The sequence below is a fragment of the Ctenopharyngodon idella genome, chromosome 11, assembly GCF_019924925.1.
Source record: "Ctenopharyngodon idella isolate HZGC_01 chromosome 11, HZGC01, whole genome shotgun sequence".
In the NCBI taxonomy this organism is placed as follows: Eukaryota; Metazoa; Chordata; class Actinopteri; order Cypriniformes; family Xenocyprididae; genus Ctenopharyngodon; species Ctenopharyngodon idella.
The window spans coordinates 24,137,070-24,160,652 of NC_067230.1; the positions used below are offsets into that span (position 1 = coordinate 24,137,070).

General features: G+C 36.1%; 1 protein-coding gene across 3 annotated transcripts in view; it reads left to right on the forward strand.

Annotated features, from left to right (window-relative positions):
- Positions 1-1,453: 1,453 nt before the first annotated feature.
- Positions 1,454-23,583, forward strand: part of diaph3 (diaphanous-related formin 3) — a 283,916-nt gene continuing 261,786 nt past the window's right edge. For all 3 annotated transcript variants that reach the window (XM_051912519.1, XM_051912521.1, XM_051912520.1), the window contains exon 1: positions 1,454-1,992. In XM_051912519.1, coding sequence (XP_051768479.1) covers positions 1,852-1,992 — 141 coding nt within the window. In that variant the 5' untranslated portion in view covers positions 1,454-1,851. The remainder of the gene's footprint in view (positions 1,993-23,583) is intronic.

The following is a 23,583-nucleotide window of genomic DNA, read 5'->3' on the forward strand; positions in this document are numbered from 1 at the left end:
TTAAATAACAGTGTACAACTTTACACACAGCACTCACTGATAGAAAAACGGTTTTACTGTATATCATGTATACAGTATAACACTGATATTTTTGTATGAATTGTGCTTTACTTAAATTGAGTGCTTTCATAATAAAATAATAATAATAATAATAATAAAAATTTCATGATCGTCAAGGGCCCCTCATACGCCAGGGCCCTATGTCACCCTTTCCCCCCCACTTACGACGCCCCTGGTCAGAAATATCTCGGAAGCCTTTGAATATTGTCTTTGACAGTGGAGGACTTTGGAGTCAAAAAGGTTGAGAACTGTTGGTGTTTATAGGAACTGGGCTGAAATGGAAAGTGTCCTTTTTAATACACAGCAGAGTTTGAATTTTTTTAAGAGGTGGGGCTGGTTACAAAACTTCATGAATAGCATTTTTTTCCTACTTTAGCAGGTCCTGCCAATTGCATTTCAAGAATGCAGTGACTGTTTTATATTAGCTGAAAGCTAGACAGTCCACTCTTCACTGACACCTACTGCAACTTCATGCTTCACAAATGGAAGGCTGCTTCTTAGTAAGTTGCATATCTCGGCTGCCACATCATCAAGCTCTGCCAAAGGCCATCTTAGTTTGAAGGATCCTTGGAAGGCAGCCTTCATTCAGCTCGTTTTGAAGGATAACCAAACATTGACTACCATAGTATTTATTTTTCCTACTATGGTAGTAAATGGGGGGCGAGATCTGTTTGGTTACTGACATTCTTCCAAAATATCTTCCTTTGTGTTCAGCAGAACAAAAAATTCATACAGGGTTGGCCTTGAGTGTGCGTAAATGATGACAGAATTTTTGGGTGAACTTTCCCTTTAAGTCTGTCTAAGGCTTTTTTTTTTTTTTTAACCAAATGTATTTTAACAGTAAGAAATTCAAATCAAGTCTGAATCCTCCTACAATTTTGTAAAATAATAATAATAATAATAATAATAAAAAAGAATTAATCTCTCCTCCCTTGCAATGTAAATAAGTTCAAAAATAGTTTTCTGTAAAACTGCTTCGGATGTTTATTTTTGAAAACAAATATTTTTTTAATCCTAATATTCTAATATCTAATTATTATAATATATAGGCTAAATATTATATAAAAAGTATAGAATATAGCAACTAAAATTAAGTAAAAAAAAGATAGGCTACTGGTCAGTAAATTTAACAATAAGTAAATATTTTTCAAATTATATTTTAATAATTTGTTTTGCCTGTAGTTCAGTAAAACCTAATTATTTTATATTGGAAACAACATTATTACATTATACATCAAATAAAAAGTTCAAGTTAGGGTAAAAAGTAAGAAAATAGGCCGGATGTATGTGACCAAATGCGGAAGCTCACACCAGCGTGAATGTTCTTTCCTATGGAAGATTCTTTACTCGAATGTCACGTGTTGCTCAATCCAACGCGTTTCATTGGCTGATTCTGAGGCGGGAGTTTCAGATTGCAGGACATTCGTGATACTGCTTATATGTATTTCAAATCCGATCTAGTTTTTTACTAACCTTGACAACCTATACACATTTCGAAAATTGTCTGTTTTGTCGAATTGGAGTGTATTTTAAACACTTATGCAAATCTAGGGGTTTGAAAAGGGGTGTTAGTGAGATCTAAAGAACTGGCAATTGGATTACCGTCGTTAGCCGCCTTATTAGAAAACAACTACTGTCAACGCGTCTCGTGCATGTTCGCTCGCGAACGTCAACTTAATCCGAGCTCGCGCTTGTCTCTTTCAACGGTCAACCTCAGGGATATCATGAGCCCTTAGATTCGCATTAAACCCGGAAACCTTGTAGAAATAGTTTTTATAACTTCACCTAGATATGGATAACTACCGCCATCCACGATTTGAAGGTTCGAATCAAGGGAGGGAGAATAAAATACATCGAAAGAAAGGATTTGGAGTCGGAGTGTCATCCCAGGGCAGTTCAAGTGGGGATGACGGAGAGAAGAAGCCTAAATTTGTAAGTTATTTATCATTTAAAAGTGCCTCTATTCTAATATATAGTTATTATTCTAGTAAATGGCCACATGTTCCCAGTTCCCACCCTGTTTATACATTGCTGCTGACTAGTCTCTAGTACTCAAAACTGACAAAAGTTTTTTGTGTCAAGTAATTACTTTGAATTATTCTGTTTACGTTGAGAGGTATTCATCTGTATTTTGGTGCAATGTCCTGTTTTTTTTATTTTCTTGCAATGTGTATGTTGCCTGTCACTCTATATTGGCCAGCACTGTCAGATAAAAAATGTCAAATAATACTCATGAATATTCACAAATTTAACATGGAATGAATGGACTTTCAGCAAAGAAAAAAACCCTGTTAGATATTTTCCCGCATTTATTAAATGAGGGAAAATATCTAACATCCCAAACAACATCCTCAAATCTGGTGAAAAATGGAAAGAAGCCCTTCAAGATGAAGTGTTAATAGTACCTGGTTTATAAATGTACAAAATGTAGAGAGACATCATTTTTTTTTTTTTTTTTTTTTTTTTTAATGAATATCTTATTTACCTGAACATAATTAAAACAGAATATCCACACATGATGTTCACTATAAAAACTTAGTCAAGTTACTTTGTATCTGTTGTTCTCTCTGTTTTCTTTGTTTCTTCAGCAAATGTTTTATTATATGCAAATTGAAGATACTTCTTCAAATTGACAGCATGATGGCTGTTTTTAGATGGATTTAACAGCAACATTTTTTTGTTGTGTTTTTAACAGACAGCAGAGAGACAGACGGATAAAAACACACCCACACACATTGAACCTCTCTTTCAATGTCATTAACTTAGTTGTTGACTGCCAGTGCTAAATCAAAGGATAAAATTAGCTCAGGGATAAGACCGAATAATCCAGTCATGGTTTAGTGCTGGTGTAGGAACAGTTTTTTTTTTCTGGAAGCCCACCGACCCAACATGATGAGTGACACCGTGCCAATGTTAAATAAAGTGCTTTGACTTCTGTAAATATCACCATGTGGTTTAGGTCAGGGGTTTTCAAACTTTTTAATGCCACGAACCCCCAAATAGCTTCCTAAAATATCAAGGCAGCTATATACCCTCAAAAGTTTGAGGTTAAGATTTTTTTAAAAAAAAAAAGAAAAATGCTTACCAAGGCTACATTTATTTGATCAAAAACACAGTAAAACACTAATATTGTGAAATATTATTACAATTTATAATTGCAGTTTTCCATTTTAATAGATTTTAAAATATAATATATTCCAGTGATATCAAAGCTGAATTTTCAGCATCATTACTTCAGTCATCAGTGTCACATGATCCTTCAGAAATCTTTCTAATATGCTGATTTAATGTCTTATTGTTATCAATATTGAAAATGGTTGTGATGCTTAGTGTTTTTAATGAACATAAAGATCAAAAGAACAGTATTTATTTGAAGTAAATTTCTTTACTCTCAATTTTGATCAATTTAGTGTGTCCATGTTAAAATAAAAGTATTAATTTCTTTAAAAAAAAAAAAACTTACCCCAGACTTTGGTATACTTTTAGTATAATATAAAGACAACATGTTTTTGAAATGAACTAATTGGCTTTAATTGCTCTGAAGCCAAAACAAGTTATTAAAATATTATCTGGAAATATTAATTTGGGTAGATATTATTTTTCACTGTTAAATACATTTTGCAGATTATTATTATTTTTTGTCTCTTTTTTTTTTCTAATGACCCTTTAGAACACTTTTGCAGTAGATTATTTCTGTCAGTTATGCTAAAGTATCTAAATGCAGTAAATGATTGCACATTCTTGCAGTCACTTTTTTCGGCTGTTGTCTTGTCAGTTGAAGCAGGTGCAAACACAAGGACTGTATTATAGCAGCTTTCCACATAAACTGTTCATCTGTTTGAACACAGGGGCTTTGTTTTTTTCTAAATGCATGTGTGGTATTTGTCTAACAGCTCTGAGATGTTTTCATCAACACACCCTTGCTGAGTCACAGAGTGCAAAGCATTAGTGCACTTCTTTTATCAGAATGAAGTCTACTGTCAGAATGTGTGGAATGCTGTGACTGTTTGAGGCCATTCTGCAGTTTCACCCGTTACAGCTGAACTTGTACAGTTCAGACTGTGGTCCACAGGTCGACTTTTAACTCCAGTAGCAGATTGTCATAAAACTCAGTTGGTCTTTGGCTGTGCTTGATCTGCTTCTGCCATCTCCCTGTGTCTCCTGTGTTCCCGGAAAAGACTGTATTGTCCTTTTCCTGTGGTTTCTGACCATTTTATGTAATTAGTAGGATTTAGTCTGCTGAAAGTTTTAGTGACCATTGGCTGCATGTGTAGAATGGAAATTTGACTACTACAGCATATACTTCACAAACCTTTATATTATCATGCATAGCTTGGACTTCAATTAAAATCAAACAATTTTTAACTTTTTGTAAGAAGTTCATAATTACTTCTTCACTGTCATGAGAGCATTTTTTGTGTATTGCTCAAAAGCTTCACAAATAGTATGGACATTTTAATTCAAAATTATGGTTTTGGCCAAAGTTAATATAACAGCACTGGTTGAGTTTGTCATTTTTACCCTGTGTAGCACTAGATGAAACAACATATGTCTCTGGAATCCATTATTTACACTGTTTTGTAGTGGAGAGGGATATTTATCAATAGTACTTATCAATCTGAATCTGAGATTTAAGGCTTAATTACAGTCTTTTTACTTGTTTAAAAGAAATGCTTCCACAGGGTGCGTTTTAAGTTCTTTTTCATTGTCACAAAATCACTATTCCTTCATCTCCTCAACAGTTACTTGGCAGCCATTATGTGTTTGGAAAAGAGCTGTAATTATTATTTTTTTTTACATTTTATATTTTTATTTTGGAAAAAAAATACTGTGTACAGTCAAGTATCTATATTAACCAGTAGGTGTCACAATAACACCACAAAAAGAAGGCATTGAGGCAGGTATCATTTCCAAGAACATTTCAACATGTTTTCATAACCAGTTCGTTTTTGTGCTATTACTAATTCAGCATTTAAGATGAGCTGCATGTCTGATAAAGAAAACTGAGGTGAGAGGAAGAAAGTTAGAGGAGGTTATACTTTCAAATTGAGCGATGATTTGACCTTTCTTGCGTTTTTTTTTTTTTTTTTTTTTTTTTTTTTTTGTGTGTATACTTCCCAGTTTCCCCATAATTAAAAACAAACAATTGCATTGCTTTGGGCACTTCATTAACAGATGGAAAGTAAACAATGCTTGTTTCAGTGTTTTGTTTTCCTCAGTGTTATTGTAACTTAATTATTTTTTCTATTTAAGTTGACTGCTTCGAATCTCTTCTTTTTTCAAGACTGACAAATGGTTAACCTTTCCCATGCCATTATGGCAGAATGTAGATGAAGGAAGATGATATGGAGGTGTTAAACCTCAGTTTGCCTTTGCAGACCTCTAGATATTATGAAAGGGATAGTTCACCCAAAAATGAAAATTATCCCATGATTTACTCACCCTCAAGCCATCCTAGGTGCATATGACTATCTTCTTTCAGACAAACACAATTGGAGCTATATATCCAAGCTTTATAATGGCAGTGAATGGGGGTCGGGATTCTGACCCCCCCCCCCATTTTATTTAAAAAAAAATGCATCCATCTATCATAAAAATAACCCATACGACTCCAGGGGGTTAATAAAGGCCTTCTGAAGCAAAGCGATTGGTTTTTGTAAGAAAAATATCCATATTTAAAACTAAAATAACTAGCTTCCCGCAAACGACCGTACGCATGCTGCGCATGTCGACTTGCGCCACAAGAGTAACCCGTGACGCGATGTATGATGCAGGATGTAAGAGTAGCGTAAGCTTAGACGCCTCTCGCGGTTTAAGCAAATAGGGCTGGGCAACAAACTCAAGCTCCTCTTCTCTTATATCGAAATCCTCTGACATTTGTCTTTACAAATTCTCGTTTTAGACTTTTAATTCGTGACTGGTGTTTTGTTTTGCTCTATCCTCTGCACTTCTGCGTTCGTCAAGTTTTAAATATGGATATTATTCCTACAAAAACCCATTGCTTTGCTTCAAAAGGCCTTTATTAACCCCTTGGAGCCGTATAGATTACTTTTACAATGGATGGATGCATTTTTTTTGGGTTTCAAAATCCCAACCCCCATTTACTACCATTATAACCCTTGGAGGATTAAGAATATTTTTAAATATATCTCTGATTGTGCTCATCTGAAAGAAGATAGTCATATACACCTAGGATGGCTTAAGGGCGAGTAAATCATGGGATAATTTTCATCTTTGGTTGAACTAACCCATTTAATATAAAGGTGAAGAGCCTAGTTAATTTTGCTGGCTAAGTGGCTTGATATTAGAATAGTTGGATTCATAAAAGACCTGCAAATCCAGTAAGGGCTAAATATTGTATTTCAACCTTTTATGTTCTTATTTGTCTTTTTTGTTTTATAAACTTGAACTACATCATAAAGTGTGTGTGTCAATCTTCAGAGTTGCTCTGTAATGTTCCTTAAACCAGAATAAATTGTCTCATCGAATGCTCAGCTGTCCTAGAGAGTGATAAATGAGTTTTTGCATGTTAAGTGTGATATGTGTAGTGCACGGCAAGCTCAAAATCTCAAATGTTACTGAAAAAAAAAAAAAAAAAATATATATATATATATATATATATATATATTTTTTTTAATGCAGCTTATGCAAGTAGGTCTAGTTGAGTCATAGACTGCTCAATTTAGCAGAGTAGGTGTAGTTGCCAGAGCAGGTGTTCTAATTTGTCGGGTGACATTCTGGGCTACCCTTCAGAAAGCATTGTCCTGGGCTAAACGTTCAGCTCCCCCATCTGTCTCCAGTAAGGGAGGGAGACAGACCAAGAGACCATGCGAGTTGGAGAGAAAAGGATTTCGGCACAGCCATAATGCTGCATCATCAAGGGAACATATCATGGTTAGGGTCAACCAAATGACTCTCATTACCAGCAGTTATGATACCAGATTGATTTCTCTGTTGCGGACTTGCAAGAATGCACTTGGGAGAATGGAAATTCAAGGAGATTTGAGGTGGAAAGATGGAATATATGCCCAAACAACCCCAAATAAATTCAGCTTTTATAGTTGCTGTTATATACAGAGCCAAAACAACTAGATGGGTTTTACAGGGAGCTTTCATTCTCATGCTGTTCTGACAGCACCATGACTTCTCTCTTCCTCCCTTCATTTGGACTGGAGAAGTTTGAGCAGCTTAACGTGAAATGTTCCCACAGTGATGGGTAGACAGTACCACTGTGGTACTGCAGGACTTGTTGATTGAGATTTGGAAAATTTAGTTGGAATCCTGTCTGAATGTCACAGGATGACTTCTACTGTTGGCAAGACATCCACACATACAGTGAGTGTCTCTAAAATTAGTAATGTAGGAAAAGGAACAAGGACAAAAGTCAGAGAATATGAGGTTGTATGGTGAGGGGTCGAAAATGGAGGCTGCTCTTGCTTCATCGAAAGGCCAAATGGGCTTACTGAATAGAACGATGTGGAAGAAGCAATTACAGAAGCTGCCAGTGATGCTCTTCTTTTATCACAACATGTTCTGCTGCCTTAATGGTGTAGTTAACTTTTGACTGACCTAAATGAAAAAAGATCTGACTTTACAAACGCAGGAAACAACAATGCCAGGGAAAGTATCAAGGCCAGAGCAATTATATCCAATTTTCCTCGTCCTTTTTCCTCTGTTGTCTTTGATTTTTTTTTTTTTTTTTTTTTTTTTTTTTTTTGGTGGGGGTTAGTTTGTAATGAAAGGTAATTTTCTTATTCCGCTTCTGTCAATCAGGTCTCAAACATACTACACCTGGAGATTTCTAAGTAAGTCGCAATAGCTTGTTTCCCTTGGTGGCTGCACTTATTACCTGGTGTGCTGAAAAGCTCACTGGAAACTAAGCTGTCGTCAAGGCCAGCAGGATGTTGTCTCTTCCAACTGTAGCCTGAAATGTAGGATGTATTTTTCTTGCATTCTACCAAAGATTAAGTTTTTTAGCAGTTTGTTCTAATGTACACTGTGACTTCAAAAGGTACAGCATGAGTCAAATAATATCTTTGACCATGTTTTTAGAGGCATTTTGAGATTTTCACAAGGAGACAGATTGATAGTAAAATAGAAGGAGTTTCAATGTTTGCTGAGAGATGCAAGAACAAGTTTTTGGCTTTGTTTCAATCTGTCATTGATTTAGATGGCTTCTACTGTTATAGGATATATTTTTCTTTTGACATTTTAAGGTCATTCCTTATTTCACACATCTGCACCCAGAGATTGTGTTAACAAAAAAGTTGGTTGCTATAAATTCACTGTAAATAATACTGTGACAATGTTTCCGTTACAGGATGGCATATTGGTATACATTTTACACCTTATAATGTTTCCCACAGGATTTTGTTAAACTGTGGTGGGTGGACCTGGGTCCCTCTAGGGGGGGGGTCTGTAGGCAATTCTGTACATTTTAAAGTTAAAATAATCAATCTGGTGCACTTTGAGAGTTCAAAATTAAGAGCTCCAACCCATATTTATTGTGAACAAAGAAAAAAGTCTGTGCATTGACTTGTACCTGAACTTTAAAGGGCTTAACCCTTTTTTTAGTTGTGATATAGTGTCTCATTCTACATTACACATTATACATATTATTATTATTATTATTATTATTATTATAATAATAATAACAGCAACAACAACAACAACAATAATAATAGTTGTAATATTATCAGTGCTTCCCACAGGTTTGAAATATACTTGAGGTGGTAGCCGGGTGAAAAATCCTCCTATTACCCACGGCACAAAAATGGTCTACTACATGTGACAAACAAATAATTATTATTATTATTTTTTTTTAAAACAGTATTTTTATTTATTAAAATTAATTTTAATTACATAGCATGCTATTACATTTAATTACATACTAATATTATGTATTATTATGCATTGTAAATTATGCAAAATTACAGCATTTAAAGGGTTAGTTCACCCAAAAATGAAAATTCTGTCATTAATTACTCACCCTCGTGCCGTTTTACACCCGTAAGACCTTCGTCGATCTTCGGAACACAAATTGAGATATTTTTGTTTAAATCCAATGGCTCCGTGAGGCCTACATAGGGAGAAATGACATTTCCTCTCTCAAGATCCATAAAGGTACTAAAAACATATTTAGATCAGTTCATGTGAGTACAGTGGTTCAATATTAATATTATAAAGCGACGAGAATATTTTTGGTGCGCCAAAAAAAACAAAATAACGACTTATTTAGTGATGGCCAATTTCAAAACACTGCTTCAGGAAGATTTGGAGCGTAATGAATCAGCGTTTCGGCTCGCGTGTCAAACCGCCAAACTGCTGAAATCACGTGACTTTGGCGCTCCGAACTGCGGATTCGATGCGCTGATTCATTATGCTCCGAAGCTTCCTGACGCAGGGTTTTGAAATCGGACATCACTAAATAATTTGTTACTTTGTTTTTTTGGCGCACCAAAAATATTCTCGTCGCTTTATAATATTAATATTGAACCACTGTAATCACATGAACTGATTTAAATGTTTTTAGTACCTTTATGGATCTTGAGAGAGGAAATGTCATTGCTTCCTATGTAGGCCTCACGGAGCCATCAGATTTAAACAAAAATATCTCAGTTTGCGTTCCGAAGATTAATGAAGGTCTTGCAGGTCTGGAACGGCATGAGCGGGAGCAATAAATGACAGAATTTTCATTTTTGGGTAAACTAACCCTTTAAATGGTTCTCCTTTTCCTGTGTTCTCCTTGCTATGTCATATAGTGTCTCTCAGTGAATGGAACACAGATTTTACTAGTAAAATTTATATAATGAATAATATACGTGTCAAATAATGTTCTTAGTCTTTTCTTCCTGTGGGGGAGACTACAGTAATTTACTATGAATTAAATGGAAATCAAATTAAATACAATTTATTGTGTAACCAAAATACCAATAATGCCCAGAAGAGGAAAAAAAAAAAAAAAACTTAGCTTGTGACTTTTAATTATAAACAAGCCTGAAATTCACCAGGACTCTTATTTTGAAATGTCTACACAATTGCTGGCTGATCCTTCAGATTCTTACAACCGTCTAAAACATATAAAGGCCATAAAGTAGACATGTCATAATTCATCAACTTGAGTTCATTAGCAATCGCTTGCCATAAATCTGCGTTGATTGAGAATCACTTTGAAGCAGTCTGAAGTGCTGTTGCGTGAGCCCGTAGAACACGCAACAGCGCCACCTTGTGACTTTGCAACATGCAGCGCTCTTTGTGAAATATCCACCGCATCTCTGCAGTGCACATGGGAATATTAGCGGGAGTAAACAGTTCTGACGCACACGTAACGAGCAGGTACGAAACGCGTAGGACGAGGGGAGATCTTCCTCTAGTTAATCGATCGTGGATGGTTTTATTATCTTTGGCGGATACAAAAGTATATGAGGATAAAAATAATAAAAGCATAAATGTGTCTCCAAATATACTTGGGCAGCCGTTAATATACCTGGGCGGCCCGCCCAAGTAAAGTCTATGTATGGGAAGCAATGATTATTCTTCTGACAGTAATAGCCATATATTGTAAAACAAATGCACTGAAAAATAAATTAAACTTTCATACTTAGTTTTGTCCTAATTTCTATAGTTGAAACAGAAACTGCAGTCAAGTTCACAAAAGCATCTCATTACAAATCTAGTAAAATGCTGTAATCGTCAACTATGCAAATGTGAAAATAATGCATAACTGGTGCCCTCTACGTTCCCAAATGCACGCTTAACTCAGCACATGCAGAGATGGAGTTCATTGCATTTATTCACTGTAAACTGAGACGCGGAGGTGATCACATGAGCGAGGTGCGCACTTCTCTTTGTGCAGCGCAAACAGACAGTCTTTTGCGATTTGATAAGGACACAAAGCCTTATTGCGCTTTCTATTTTAGTTTGTTTGACTGTAATGGTGCAAAATATGATATTAAAGACCTTTTATGTTATTATGAGAAGTTTACATTTATTTTCGGGCCGCCACAGTCTAGTTAATAAAAGGGAAGCACTGAAATCTGAATTTCACTGTTTTGGCTTTTGAGAGAAGCTTCTTAAGGTTTTACCAGTTTTCATGATGTAAATCAGTTGAAAACTACATAACTGATAATCATGATGAAAACAGATGGAGGCTGTTATCATGATTATCATTGTTGTGCAGCCCTATGTGATGTAACACAGGGACTTTTGGGAATGTCTTTACTCTTTCACTGTAACTTATACAATAATTTGTTTTTACTTACTTAAAAAAAAAAAATACGTTTTTTGTTTTGTTTTTCTTTACCATATATGGTAAGGTTTAGTTTTTTTTACTGTAGTATTTCTTTTTTTCTGTAATAACTACAAACATTTCTTTTTACAGTATAGAATGTTTTCAACCTCTATCTGTATCCAGATGTTTCATTTGGTGAAATGTAAACCAGTTCTTGTGTTATTATTGTAAAATTGGATCCTTTCTATATTTGCATTGAGGAATTTGCTCATTCTTTCTACAAAGCCCAAAATATTTATTTCAGCGGGCTATTTAAAGCCATTTCAGTAATGAGTGTTGGTGATGTGGACTTTGCACACTTAGCACCATGCTTGTTTTGCTGTGTAGAATAAAAAATGCAATGTTTTGAAATGAATATTAGGAAAATTGTGAAGATTATTGAATGTACAACATTGTGAAAAATAATGACCCTTATTTGAAAGCAGAATACAATTGATCACAATAAGCAAGAAGGAGAATAGTGCAAGTATAGTTTAAATACTTTCTTAGGCTACACTGTAGGACAAAGTTCATTAATATTGGAAGGCAAAAATGGCCCCTGTAGATTTAGACAGTGATATTCTGTAGGGGTGACAGTGCTCAGTGTCTGAGAACACTCTAAGCCACTGCAGTAGGAGTGTCTGTATTGAACAGAGAGAGAGCATAGACTCTAGCAGCTACCGCATGAGCGTTCATGACTGGCATGATGAAAACAACTTTCTCTGACACACACACACACACACACACACACACACACACACACACACACACACACACACAGTGTGAGAGATTGTTTCTTGTATCCATGGCAACAGTGCACCATAGCAGAACCAGGGTGGTGCAGTTGAACCTGAACCTGCTGAGATATTTGTGGTGATGGTAGTAGGACACTGGCGCTCGTGATGTTCTTTGGTGAGGCCTTCAATTTGAGCTAGTCGACAGTGCTCCTGTTATGCATGTACTGCATCCCAAAATGAATGTTGATGCGACTGAGATTACCATCCTGATGTCTCTGATGCTGTTTGAGGACGAGGCCTGAAGGAAGTGTGATATGGTTTGGGGATGGTGTCTTTCTCCCTCGTTCCTAACCTCTTGGCCCTGTCTGTCACTCCCCTGATGCGCTGATTGCTATGCAGCTCTGAACTTGCCTTTGGCTCTTTATCCTGACCCCAGCTGTATCCGTGGAGACCAGCTGTCAGCCCAGTCAATTCCCCTCTTCTTCCTGACAAACCGCATCGCCCTTCGGACGCAAACCTGGAGATTGGAGGAAGGCCAGAGATCTGCACACAGATTGAGGCAGAGATGGATACAAATGAAGACAGACGGATAAGCAGACATGCACATGCAGATGGATGTGTCCTGGCGGAGGTGATATGTTACCCAAACAGAACAGACGTAAACTCGCTTTGGCTCAGTAACCTTATTTTTGCCTGATTTTGATATTTCTATTGTGCCTTGCAGAGTAAAGTTCAATATAACAATTGGAACATCCCATGAAGTTTAGTAAGATGCTTCGCCCACCAAAATTCCAACATAAATTCTCAAACCATGCAAGAGTGAATGAAACGACCTCTCTCAAACGATGAGACAGTTTGATGTATCGCAGTATATTGAATTGTGACATTATGTATGCGTATCATAGTGCGAGGCAGTTGCCGATATCCAACCCTGCCTCAAACACTGATATTTGATTCATTTAGCCATTTTAAAGTTTGTAACCACCAGAACTTCTAGTAATTGATCATGACAAAAACTTTTACTTTAACTTAGAAGAGGTGGAATTACAACTTAGCTGAAATGTTTTTTTTTTTTTTATTATTGAAAACTCTCATTATCTAGCATAATTTTTGTTTATTTCTGCAAGGAAAAAACATATTTGGACAGAGTGATGCAATTGGCTTTGAAGTGTTTCAGAAGCTGAATAACACCACATGGACACACAATGGATTCCACACGTTGGGTGATTCTTCAAATAGTGGAAATTCTGACTGTTTGAAATGTCCATGAAAAATGAAACTTTGAAATACTTGTGTTGAAATAATGTGATATTTTTTAATATTTTTCCTGATCGACAACATAGCTCTTGTCAGTGTCTCTCAGCAAATCACATCCCTTTCCTACTTATATTATAGCATATCAGCACTCATCTTAAATATCCGCTTCAGTCTATCATGTGCACATGCGTCATGTATTCCTGTCACTCCACTCCTGCGATGTATGGAGACCAGGGTAGTGATCTGACAGATGTCGATGGCATCTGCGCACTGAGCTCGATTGCCACACTGCCTCTCTGGTCTTGACATCCAAGGTTAAGACAATCACCGGCAGGTGGGTGTGATTGAGCCTAATGGACTGCAATTGACATGATTAGCGTCTCTCACCTCTGCTGAGGTGCTACTGGATTGATTTTAATAGCCTCTTCTGGCAAAGTGTCGATGGAGAAATCTGTTTGGCATTCATGCATGTTCTGTTAAAGCTTCAGCTTGACCTTCGTGCTGATAGACCCTCTGCCACACATTCACTTATTACTCCTTCCCTCTTTTCTTTGACGTCCAGAAATTTACCTGCTTTATGTGAGTTGGCCCTTGTACTACAGTTCTCCTCTGCTTGCTGAAGGTAGAGTACAAGATAGTGATGGTGATTGATTAGAAAGATGGTGAAAAGAGAGTTTGAGCACAAAATGAATAAGAATGTTATGTTTAAAATATCCTTTATAGGTTTAATTGATTTGGCTAGAGTATAAATGAGCGAGTAAGTTTATAAAAATCATGCTTGCATCAGGGCTCAACAGTGTTACTCGCATTTGTGACTAAAAATGTGTTTAGGAGCATGTGTGTAAATGTGTGTTTTTTATTTATTTATTTATTTATTTATTTTTCTCTCGAGCTTGTTTATAATTTAAAGTTTAATGCACTCCTACATTTTTCAACATAGGAGCACGTCTGTCTTGTTCACATCTCACCTATGTCGGTTTTATCCACTCCAGTCTGCTATGTATTTTATTCTCCTCGTCTCATTAAGTCTAGCTGAAAGGAGATGGGGGTTTCCTAGCAACTGTTACTGGGTGAAACCCATAACCTTGATCAGTTTTTTGGGTTAACTTTTTGTTCTTTTTCATAGTGACCTTCTTATTTCATTACTGTGCTATCCAGTAACAAAAATGTTGATTTGAAGAAAATCAGTGCCAGTTTTTTTCAAAGCAATTGTTCTGCTGATTATTGTGTATCTTATTTTACATAAATGCGTAGAGTTTGCTCACAATTGTAAATTTCTTTGGATGTTGTGAAGAGGAGGGCATGTCGCAAGATAAAAACACAGCTATCATTGATATTGACAGATGACCTTTCATTGAAGGCTGATATGATGGATGGCCGATTGCAGTGACCTAATAAACACTGTTATTTATAATATAAGCAGGTGAAATGGCTAATGTTGTTAATTATGGCAATAAGTCCTTTTAATTAGACAGGTGCAGTGAGGGAGTAGAAAAGACCAGAAAATTGAGTAGAGGGGGGTATAGCACAGCACATTTATTATTATTATTATTTTTTTTGCATTTTTTTTATTTTTTATTTATATATATTTTTTTTTTTGCATTTTCAAAATGATTTCTCAATTTATGACTTGAATAAGGGCGTTTCTGCGTGCAGCTTGTTTTCAGTTGAAAGGCCTGGCGGTTCTGTTTTGTGCAACCTGATTTGTATGAATGGGACTTTGCACTGAAGGTGATTCAGAGTCTGCCTCGAATGACAATCCAGTCTTCTCAAGGCTCTCTTGCTTTCTCTGCCAATTGTTGCTTTAGCCTTGTATGCAATAGTAACAGAGGACATTTCAATAACTTTGATGCTCATGCAAATTATGCCATTCATTCCAAGGGGAGCATGATAACTAATGCGTAAAGAATATTAGTCATGTCATACATTGGTTGCACAAGAGTTATATCACTTTTTTTCTTTTATAATAATTTTCTCTACTCTGTGATAGCTATTAGCTTTTATGTCTTCCCCTCCCCATAATATGAGAACACACACGTAGGGCATGTATGCACTTACTGCTTTGTATGAATAAACTTCCAATTAACCTAGTTGCCATTGTAGCCAAGTTTTTGTAAAGTTTCTATCTGTTTGACTGAGAATTTTGTTAGGGGGATGTGTGTGTTTGTGCTTGCACTTGGCTCGAAAACCCAGTCCCCTGCCAGTTCTTGAATTGGTGACATTGCTCATGCTGGTTGGCTTCATGTAGTGTGCAATGTCTGTGGCCAACACATCTTGGTGTTTTATTTATCGGTAGGACTAGGATGAATAGATTATCTGCATTTCAAATAGAATCTATGAATTTGTGGGTTTTTCTCTCACATTGTTTGTACTTACTACAAGAAGCAGCAAATAATAGAAATGATCATATTGCGTTGGTTACACTAAATAATAAGTTTACATTTAATGTGATAAACATTTTTGCTTGATCCTTTTGAAATCATTATGATTTGATGATTTGGTGCTCATGAAACATTTCTCATAAATGTTAAAAACAGGTGTGCTGCATTTTCTTTCAGGATTCTTTGATGAATATAAAGTTTAAAAGAATGATTTATTTGAAATGGAAAAATTTTGTAACATTATAAATGTCTTTAATGTCAATGGTTAATGATTACTGTCAAGAATTAATCTTTCTTTTTGGAATTACATTCCAAATTTTTAAATGGTTTCCTTTCTAATGAAATGTCTGTCAAATGAAAGTGCTAGGGTTAGTTCACCCAAAAATGAAAATTCTGTCTTTAATTACTCACCCTCATGTCTTTCCATTAAGATATTTTTGATAAAATCCGATGGCTCGTGAGGCCTGCATTGACAGCAAGTTAATTTAGACTTTCAGACGCCCAGAAAGGTACTAAAAACATATTTAAAACAAGTTCATGTGTAGAAGTCGACCGATTGATAGGCCAGCCGGAATATATCGGGCCGATTTTTGGCATTTTTTAATTAATCGGCATCGGCCTATTGTGCTGCAAATTAGGTCGATTTAATAGGCAGGCGCGATTGCCATTCCACCGGCATAAAGGACTAGTTATACTTCATTTTCTGCGTTCTGCTGCATCTTGCGCACAGTTGAGCACACAAGCCTTTCAAAGTATACTCCTTTGTCCGTGAGCACAGAAAAACCGATTTAGTGGACTGCTGTTTTGAAGCTCTCAAGTCACTCACACATGTCCTGTTGTAAATGCGGATCGTCCTGCACGCGGACGGGGTGTGCGAGCCTTTAACCAGCTGTAGTTTAGATAAATTCTGACGTTATCAATTCTGTTTCTGTACGTTACTGGAGAATTTCTCTCCCTCTGAGGCTGCGTGTGATACGGAGCAACTCACACTCTGCAGCCGTGCCTTGTTGACACACAGCTTCAACTAACGATGGCAGGCGAAAACAGACCGTTTTGAAAGAGTAATTACGTTGTAGCCTACTAGAATTGATGCTGACCATGTTTATCATAAGTGCAACAAGTCATTTGTATGTGAAAGTAGAAACGTGCAATTCAGACTAAACTTCTGGCTAAAACGTGCATATTAACTTTCCTCATTAAATGTGTCTGTGGGTCCGACACGTAGTCTCCACGACGTCATTGCTCGTGGCCAGTGCACTCGATGCAGTTATGAGCAGCAGGCTGTGTAAAATGGGTGAACTCTTATTTTTGTTATCACTTAGATTATGGCTATTTGACTTACAGTATAGAAGCATGCTTCAGAATAGTTTTGAGAAGGTGCTTAAAAAGTTGAGCCATGTATTATTATTACTATGAATTAGGCTACTACTAAGCTAATTTGACAGTCTAGATTTTTGATTACCTGTTTTGTGTATTTAATATTTAACGTATAAATTATTTTTAGTGCACTGATTGGAGAGGCTTGTGTTGTTTAATAAATGTTTAATTTAAGCAATTTTCTGTATAACTTCTTGTTACTTAACTGTTAGACTTTATGAGATGAAGGGGGGAAAAAAAGAAAATCGGCCAAACATGTCAGCCAAAAAAATCGGCATCATATATCGACCATCGGCTGCCCTGATAACTAAATAACGGCATCAGCCAGAGAAAAACCCATATCGGTCGACCTCTATTCATGTGGCTACAGTGGTTCAACCTTAATGTTATGAGGCGATGAGAATACTTTTTGTGTGCCAAAAACCCCCCCAAAATAACGACTTTATTCAACAATATCTAGTAAAGGGTGATTTCAAAACACTGCTTCATGAAGCTTCGAAGCTTTTCGAATCTTTTGTTTTGAATCAGTGGTTTGGAGCACTGGCAAAGTCACGTGAACCATTGAAATTTCGAAACACTTATGACATAACGAAGCCTCGTTTACTGAAATCACATGACTTTGGCAGTTTGATACACGCTCCGAACAAAATTCGTGAAAGCTTCATGAAGCAGTGTTTTGAAATCGCCCTTCACTAGATATTATTGAATAAAGTCGTTATTTTGTTTATTTGGTGCACAAAAAGTATTCTCGTCGCTTCATAACATTAAGGTTAAACCACTGTAGTCACATTAACCATTTTAAATATATCTTTAGTTCCTTTCTGGGTGTTTTAAAGTCTAAATTAACTTGCTGTCAATAGAGACCTCACTGAGCCATCAGATTTTATAAAAAAAATCTTAATTTGTGTTCCGAAGATGAATGAAGATCTTATGGGTGTGGAACGACATGAGGGTGAGTAATTAATGACAGAGTTTTCATTTTTGGGTGAACTAACCTTTTAATAGGTTTTAATTTATTCAGTGGACATTGCATTGAAGCGCTGATGCTACATTAGATGCTATTACTGTGATTGTTTTAATGAGCCCTGCCATTTGTGTGAGTTTAAGACTGTGAGTTTAAAGAAACGCTCTGCTATTGTACCCAAAGTGTTGTGTACTGCAAGGCATCATCTTTCTCGAATGGAGTTCAAAATGCACTAGAACTTCCAGACACACAACTGCACTTGTCACCAAAGCGTCAAGACACCTTCTGATTTTGTTCTTCATATTTTGTCTATTTTGTAAATTTGTATTCAAAATTTTTATTTATTCACCGAAGACAATTTTTGTATGCATTTAGTGCATGGTGATTTTGGACCTTGTCTATAGATGTTTTATCCTTTTCATATTGTCTTCCATACAGCATTTGCTGTAACTGCATTTATATACTTCACGAGCATATACAGATTGACCTCCATAACTCATAATCATCTTTCCTCTGGTCTTCATCTTGACTGTAGGCGGTTAGCCCACCATCTGTTGGCTGAGGTGGAGCAGACCTCTGGCTGGCCAGGTGGTGGATGGGTGTGTTGATCTCATTAGTACACCTGAACTCAATCCCTGCAGTTTGCCTCCACTCTAATGAGGATCTCCCACTGCTTGCCCTTCTTGACACACAGACTGTTTTTGTTTGGGTTTGCCTGGTCTCCAGTCAGAATGGTTTGCCCTTTCATAGAGCTGTATTTCCAACCAATGTACAGTATAAAATTTCAATGTCTGCTTTATGTGATTATACATTTTTCTTACAGCAAAGGGTTTCTGCTGATCAGAATGTAATGCTTCTTGTGAATGATTAGCAGGAAGTTTGCTCCACTATTTGCTGAGATAACTCAACTCGAAGGCAGACTGTTAAAACTCGGTGTGATTTTACATTTGTCTGCACAGAATGAATTGAGTGTATGTGCTTGGAGAACATGATAATTATCTCACCGCTTATTCGTTCAAATGAGTCTGTATCGGGGCAAAGTTTCATTTGAATGAGTATGCAGATGGTGGTTTGGCTGAAGGCTGTGAGAAAGATGGTAGGGAGTTGAATAACAAAACAGCAGTAGTCTAGACACGCCCCGGTGGCTGTGAGAGTCTTCTTCCATTGTGTTAAGTTATTTAATTTCTGAAACATGACTCTTATGTTCTCAAGTGCTTCACAGAGGGACCCTTGAATCTGCCGTTTCCTTTCAGCCATTAGTGGAGGACGATTTTGTTTTCTGTTTTCACCCAGAAGAAGCGCTTTACTGTACTTTCCTTTGAGAACTGATGTTTTGCGATTATAGTAACTTATAGGAAGGAGTTGATGGAGATGTGGTTCATGCTCAGGGCAGGTTCCATAATTGCTCTGCCATGGCACCCAGGTTGATCCAGGAGTATTTTCACTGTGGCAACATCATATGTGATATGCATCATAATTTTGAGTTATTTGGACCCAGAAAGGCATTTTGAAAGTCTTTGCTTTCTAATATGATATAATTGTGTTTGTTCCAAACCATTGTCAAAATTTAATCATTTAAATGGTGACTCTTAATTTGGCCTATAAAGATTCCAAATAATTTTCAAACATTTTATTTGACAGAATTAGGAGAATTAGAAGATTCAGAAGTTTGGGGTCTGTATTTTATTTTATTGTTTTATTTTGTTTTTGAAAGAATTCTCCTATACTCACCTAGGCTGCATTTACTTGATCAAAAATATAGTAAAACACATAATATTGTGAATTATTAGCCCCTTTCACACAGTAATCCCAGTAAATTACCATAAAAATACCAGAATTACTTTACTGGTGACCTTTTTACTGATTAAGAGACCATTCACATGTCAGCAGCAAATGCTGGTAAATTCTGTGATGTCAGTCATCGGAAATTATCTTTAAACGCTGCACTGTTGTCTTCATTCATACTGAATGAGGAGAAGCACTTTAGTTTCACTATCTGTTCAATTTGGCAACATTTTTTGACGTCCGAGTGATAGGCGTAAGAAGATGAACAAACCGAATGCGTTTTTGCTCTTAAAAACTAAAATAATAGTATTCTGTAGGGATACCATTATCGGTATCGGGCCGACACCAAGCTCATGTACTCATACTCATAAAAATACCCCCAATACCAAAGACCGATACCTCACGTGACGTAACTGACAGAATTTTTCATGCACAGAAACACCGGCGGCAGCAGCAGAAACAATGTCAGCCTCAGGGGTGTGGAGATACTTCAAAATTAATGATGACAACCCACACATTGTGAACTGCATGCTTTCAATCACAATTCGTTATCGATTAGTGAAGGCGGGATAGGCGGAATCACGCTGAATGACACAGACCAAAAGCGCTCTCTCTTTCTTGTGCGTGACCCCAGTTCTCTCAGACAGCGAGCGATCAGTTCTCCTTGCACCTGAATGGTCAACTGCACACATGGTTGTCAAAATGTCTATGGTGTGGAGTATCTCACGTAAATACAGTCGGTTATGGCTTAAGTGGACATAAACATTTGTGTCAGTATCCATGGATTCGGTCTTAAAGGGACCGTAGCCTAATTAAATATTTGTCATTAATGTTAATAAAACAACAAAAGATGTTAAATAAATGTATACATGGTAAATAAACCTACTGTATCTCTATAGTATTTGTCATATTGTTTTGTAATTTGTTTGTAAATTTGTTTTTATACAAGTTATTTATATATATTATATATATATATATATATATATATATATATATATATATATATATATATATATAAATATAAAATATAATATATACTTTTTTCATTAGAGTAATAATAAAGAAGCTGTCCTACATTCATTAGTCTCAATGTGTTGTGCTTGGAAAACTGCAACATCACCCCGAAAAAAAAAAAAAAATTAAAAAAGAGAGAAATTAATAAATGTATAGGCATTGGTATCGGTATCGGTGAGTACCAGGGGAAAAAAAGTATCTGTGCTTGTACTCGGTCCTTAAATGGTATCGGTGCATCCCTAGTATTCAACTGCAGAGCTGCAGCGCTGATGAATGGAAAAGAAGGCAGTTTCTCAAGCGTGACACTGAAAAAGCTATGAGACGTGACTCTTCGGACGTCCATCTAGCGCATATTCACATAGAAAAACTATTAAAAAGCTTAATGTAAACAGCACAGAGTAAGCAAGTCATCTCCATAAGAACTTTATGATTGGCCCAAAGCAGACTTCTTACATCAGTGGGTTCTGACTTAGTACATACTCGTACCAGTAATCTTCATTCTTTGTACGCACACAGCATCATACTGGTAATGTTACCTTTTCATACTGGTAAATTATGAATCACCAGAACCGATTTACTTGTATTTTTGGAAAGGTCCTGTTCACACGTTCTCTTGACAGTAATTTACCGGTAATTTACCATAAATGTACGTGTAAAAGGGGCTAATTATTATTATTACTTCAACTTAAAATAACTGTTTATTTTAAGATGTTTTAAAATGTGTGTTTTTTTTTTTGTTTTTTTCTTTCTGTGGTGATAAAGCTAATTTTTTTTCAGTCATTACTCCAATCTTCAGTGTCATCTAAAGGATAATATGCAGATTTGGTGCTCAAAAAACATTTCATGTTATAATCAATGTTGAAAACCGTTGTGCTGCTTAATATTTTTGGGAAACCGTATTTCTCCGTAATTTAATGGATCAATAATATAATGCATATATTTCACAATATATACTACGTATTATTTAAGCGCTATGCCCTACGATGATCTGTTACGCCACACTACTAATCATCAAAAAGCATGTCGTTTGAAATTCATAATTAAAGCTGACGTGATATGAAAGCAGAGACTTCTGATGTCTTTTGGTGAAAAGGTGAAAATCTACACGTTTGTGGCTGTATTTAGCATGCTAATTGTTGTGTCCAGGTCACTCATGCTCTTGACACACCCAAAGCCTGGTTTAGCTTAGGGCTGTCAAATTAAAATTTGAAATGAAAAACTTTTTAATGCGGAAAAGATCTTGGTTATGTAACCAAGCTGTTCACACAGAACTCATTTTCTGTGCTGCTTTTTCTATTTAAACATATGCTAGACAAAAGTGTTTGACCATTGCACTTGTTTCTCACATGAGAGCCGCATATTTAGAAAACCATGTAAAGTTAAAAGAAGTTCAACTTTTAAAAAACATGTTTCGAGACTTGGCTTTTTAAAAAAATTTTTTAATGAATAATCGTTACGAATTTGTTTGATTTATAAACGTTAGTTTAAACGTGTGCGCTTATGGAGTCATGTTATTTCATTGCTTTATAAACAATTTAATGCGGTGCTTTAATATTTTGCTCATGGTGCCCTCTTGTGGCCTCAGGAGACAAGAAAAATATTTTTTTCCCCTTACCTGAAATTATGCCTTTTAAATTTCGAATTTAGTTTTTCAGCCATTTTGACAGCCCTAGTTTAGCTTTAGCTCTAAGGAAGGCAGAGGTGCTTTCCCTGATAACTGTTCCTGAGATCAGTTGAATTGAAGCTAATCCTGTTGGCTGAGCTGCCATATGCTGGTCCTCAGCAGAGATCGGAAGGTTGAGGTTAGGTATATGAACTGCAATTAGCTCCCTGCTTCCAAGGTGTAACTTCTCTAAAATGACAACAAAAAGTTAGATGGGCATAAAGGCACCATATTCAGGCCCTGGAATTTAGCTACATTTTTACATGGGTTACAAAATCTTGATCTTGCAAATGAATTAGTTGTGAAATTTGATTTAATCCAGTGTGAATCACTTCAAGAGCTTTTAAAATTCTTAGTTGCCATACAGCGTACAGGGGAGGGAGGACCACCTGATATTTAGATAATTATAAAGCAAATATAATTACAGCCAAGTAGCACAAGATGTATTTGCTGTCTCCGTTGAGTATGACAACGACTTTTTTAATTGCATGTTTGTGGTATGTTTTAAATAATTAGTTTTTTCCCTCATCCAGATTGAGAAAACAAACAGTCAGAGTGACTGACAAATAGATGGAAGTTTCTACAATTAGGCTTGTGAATGTTTTTTTTTTTTTTTTTTATAACTTTTTTTCCTTTTTTCCCCCTCATTTTTTGTAATGTTTGTATTTTAAAGTCTTTATATCTTTAGGTTCAATATCTTTTTTTTCTTCTCTGTAAAGAGAGAGTGCAATAGTTGGGCTGTAATTTTTTTTAATTTTTTTTTTTATGAATGTAGAAAAGCAATAGGAAACTTGCTTATTGCCATTGGATCCAAATTGACATGGTTTATTCATTATTTGAGTGTTTTTTTTTTTTTTTTTTTTTTTTTTTTTTTTTGTGGCATAAAGGTTCTCTCAAAAGTCTTTCAGAAGGTCACTTGTCTTGTTCCTGGTATTTCATGCTAAGTTCAGTAATTGAGAGGTTTCTGTGATTGAGAGGTTTTGTGTTTTTGGAGGTCTGGGTTTCTTTAATGAAGGTCATTTCCCATGCACAGACTTTCTGATTGATCACCAGCACAGCATGTTTACACCGAAGCA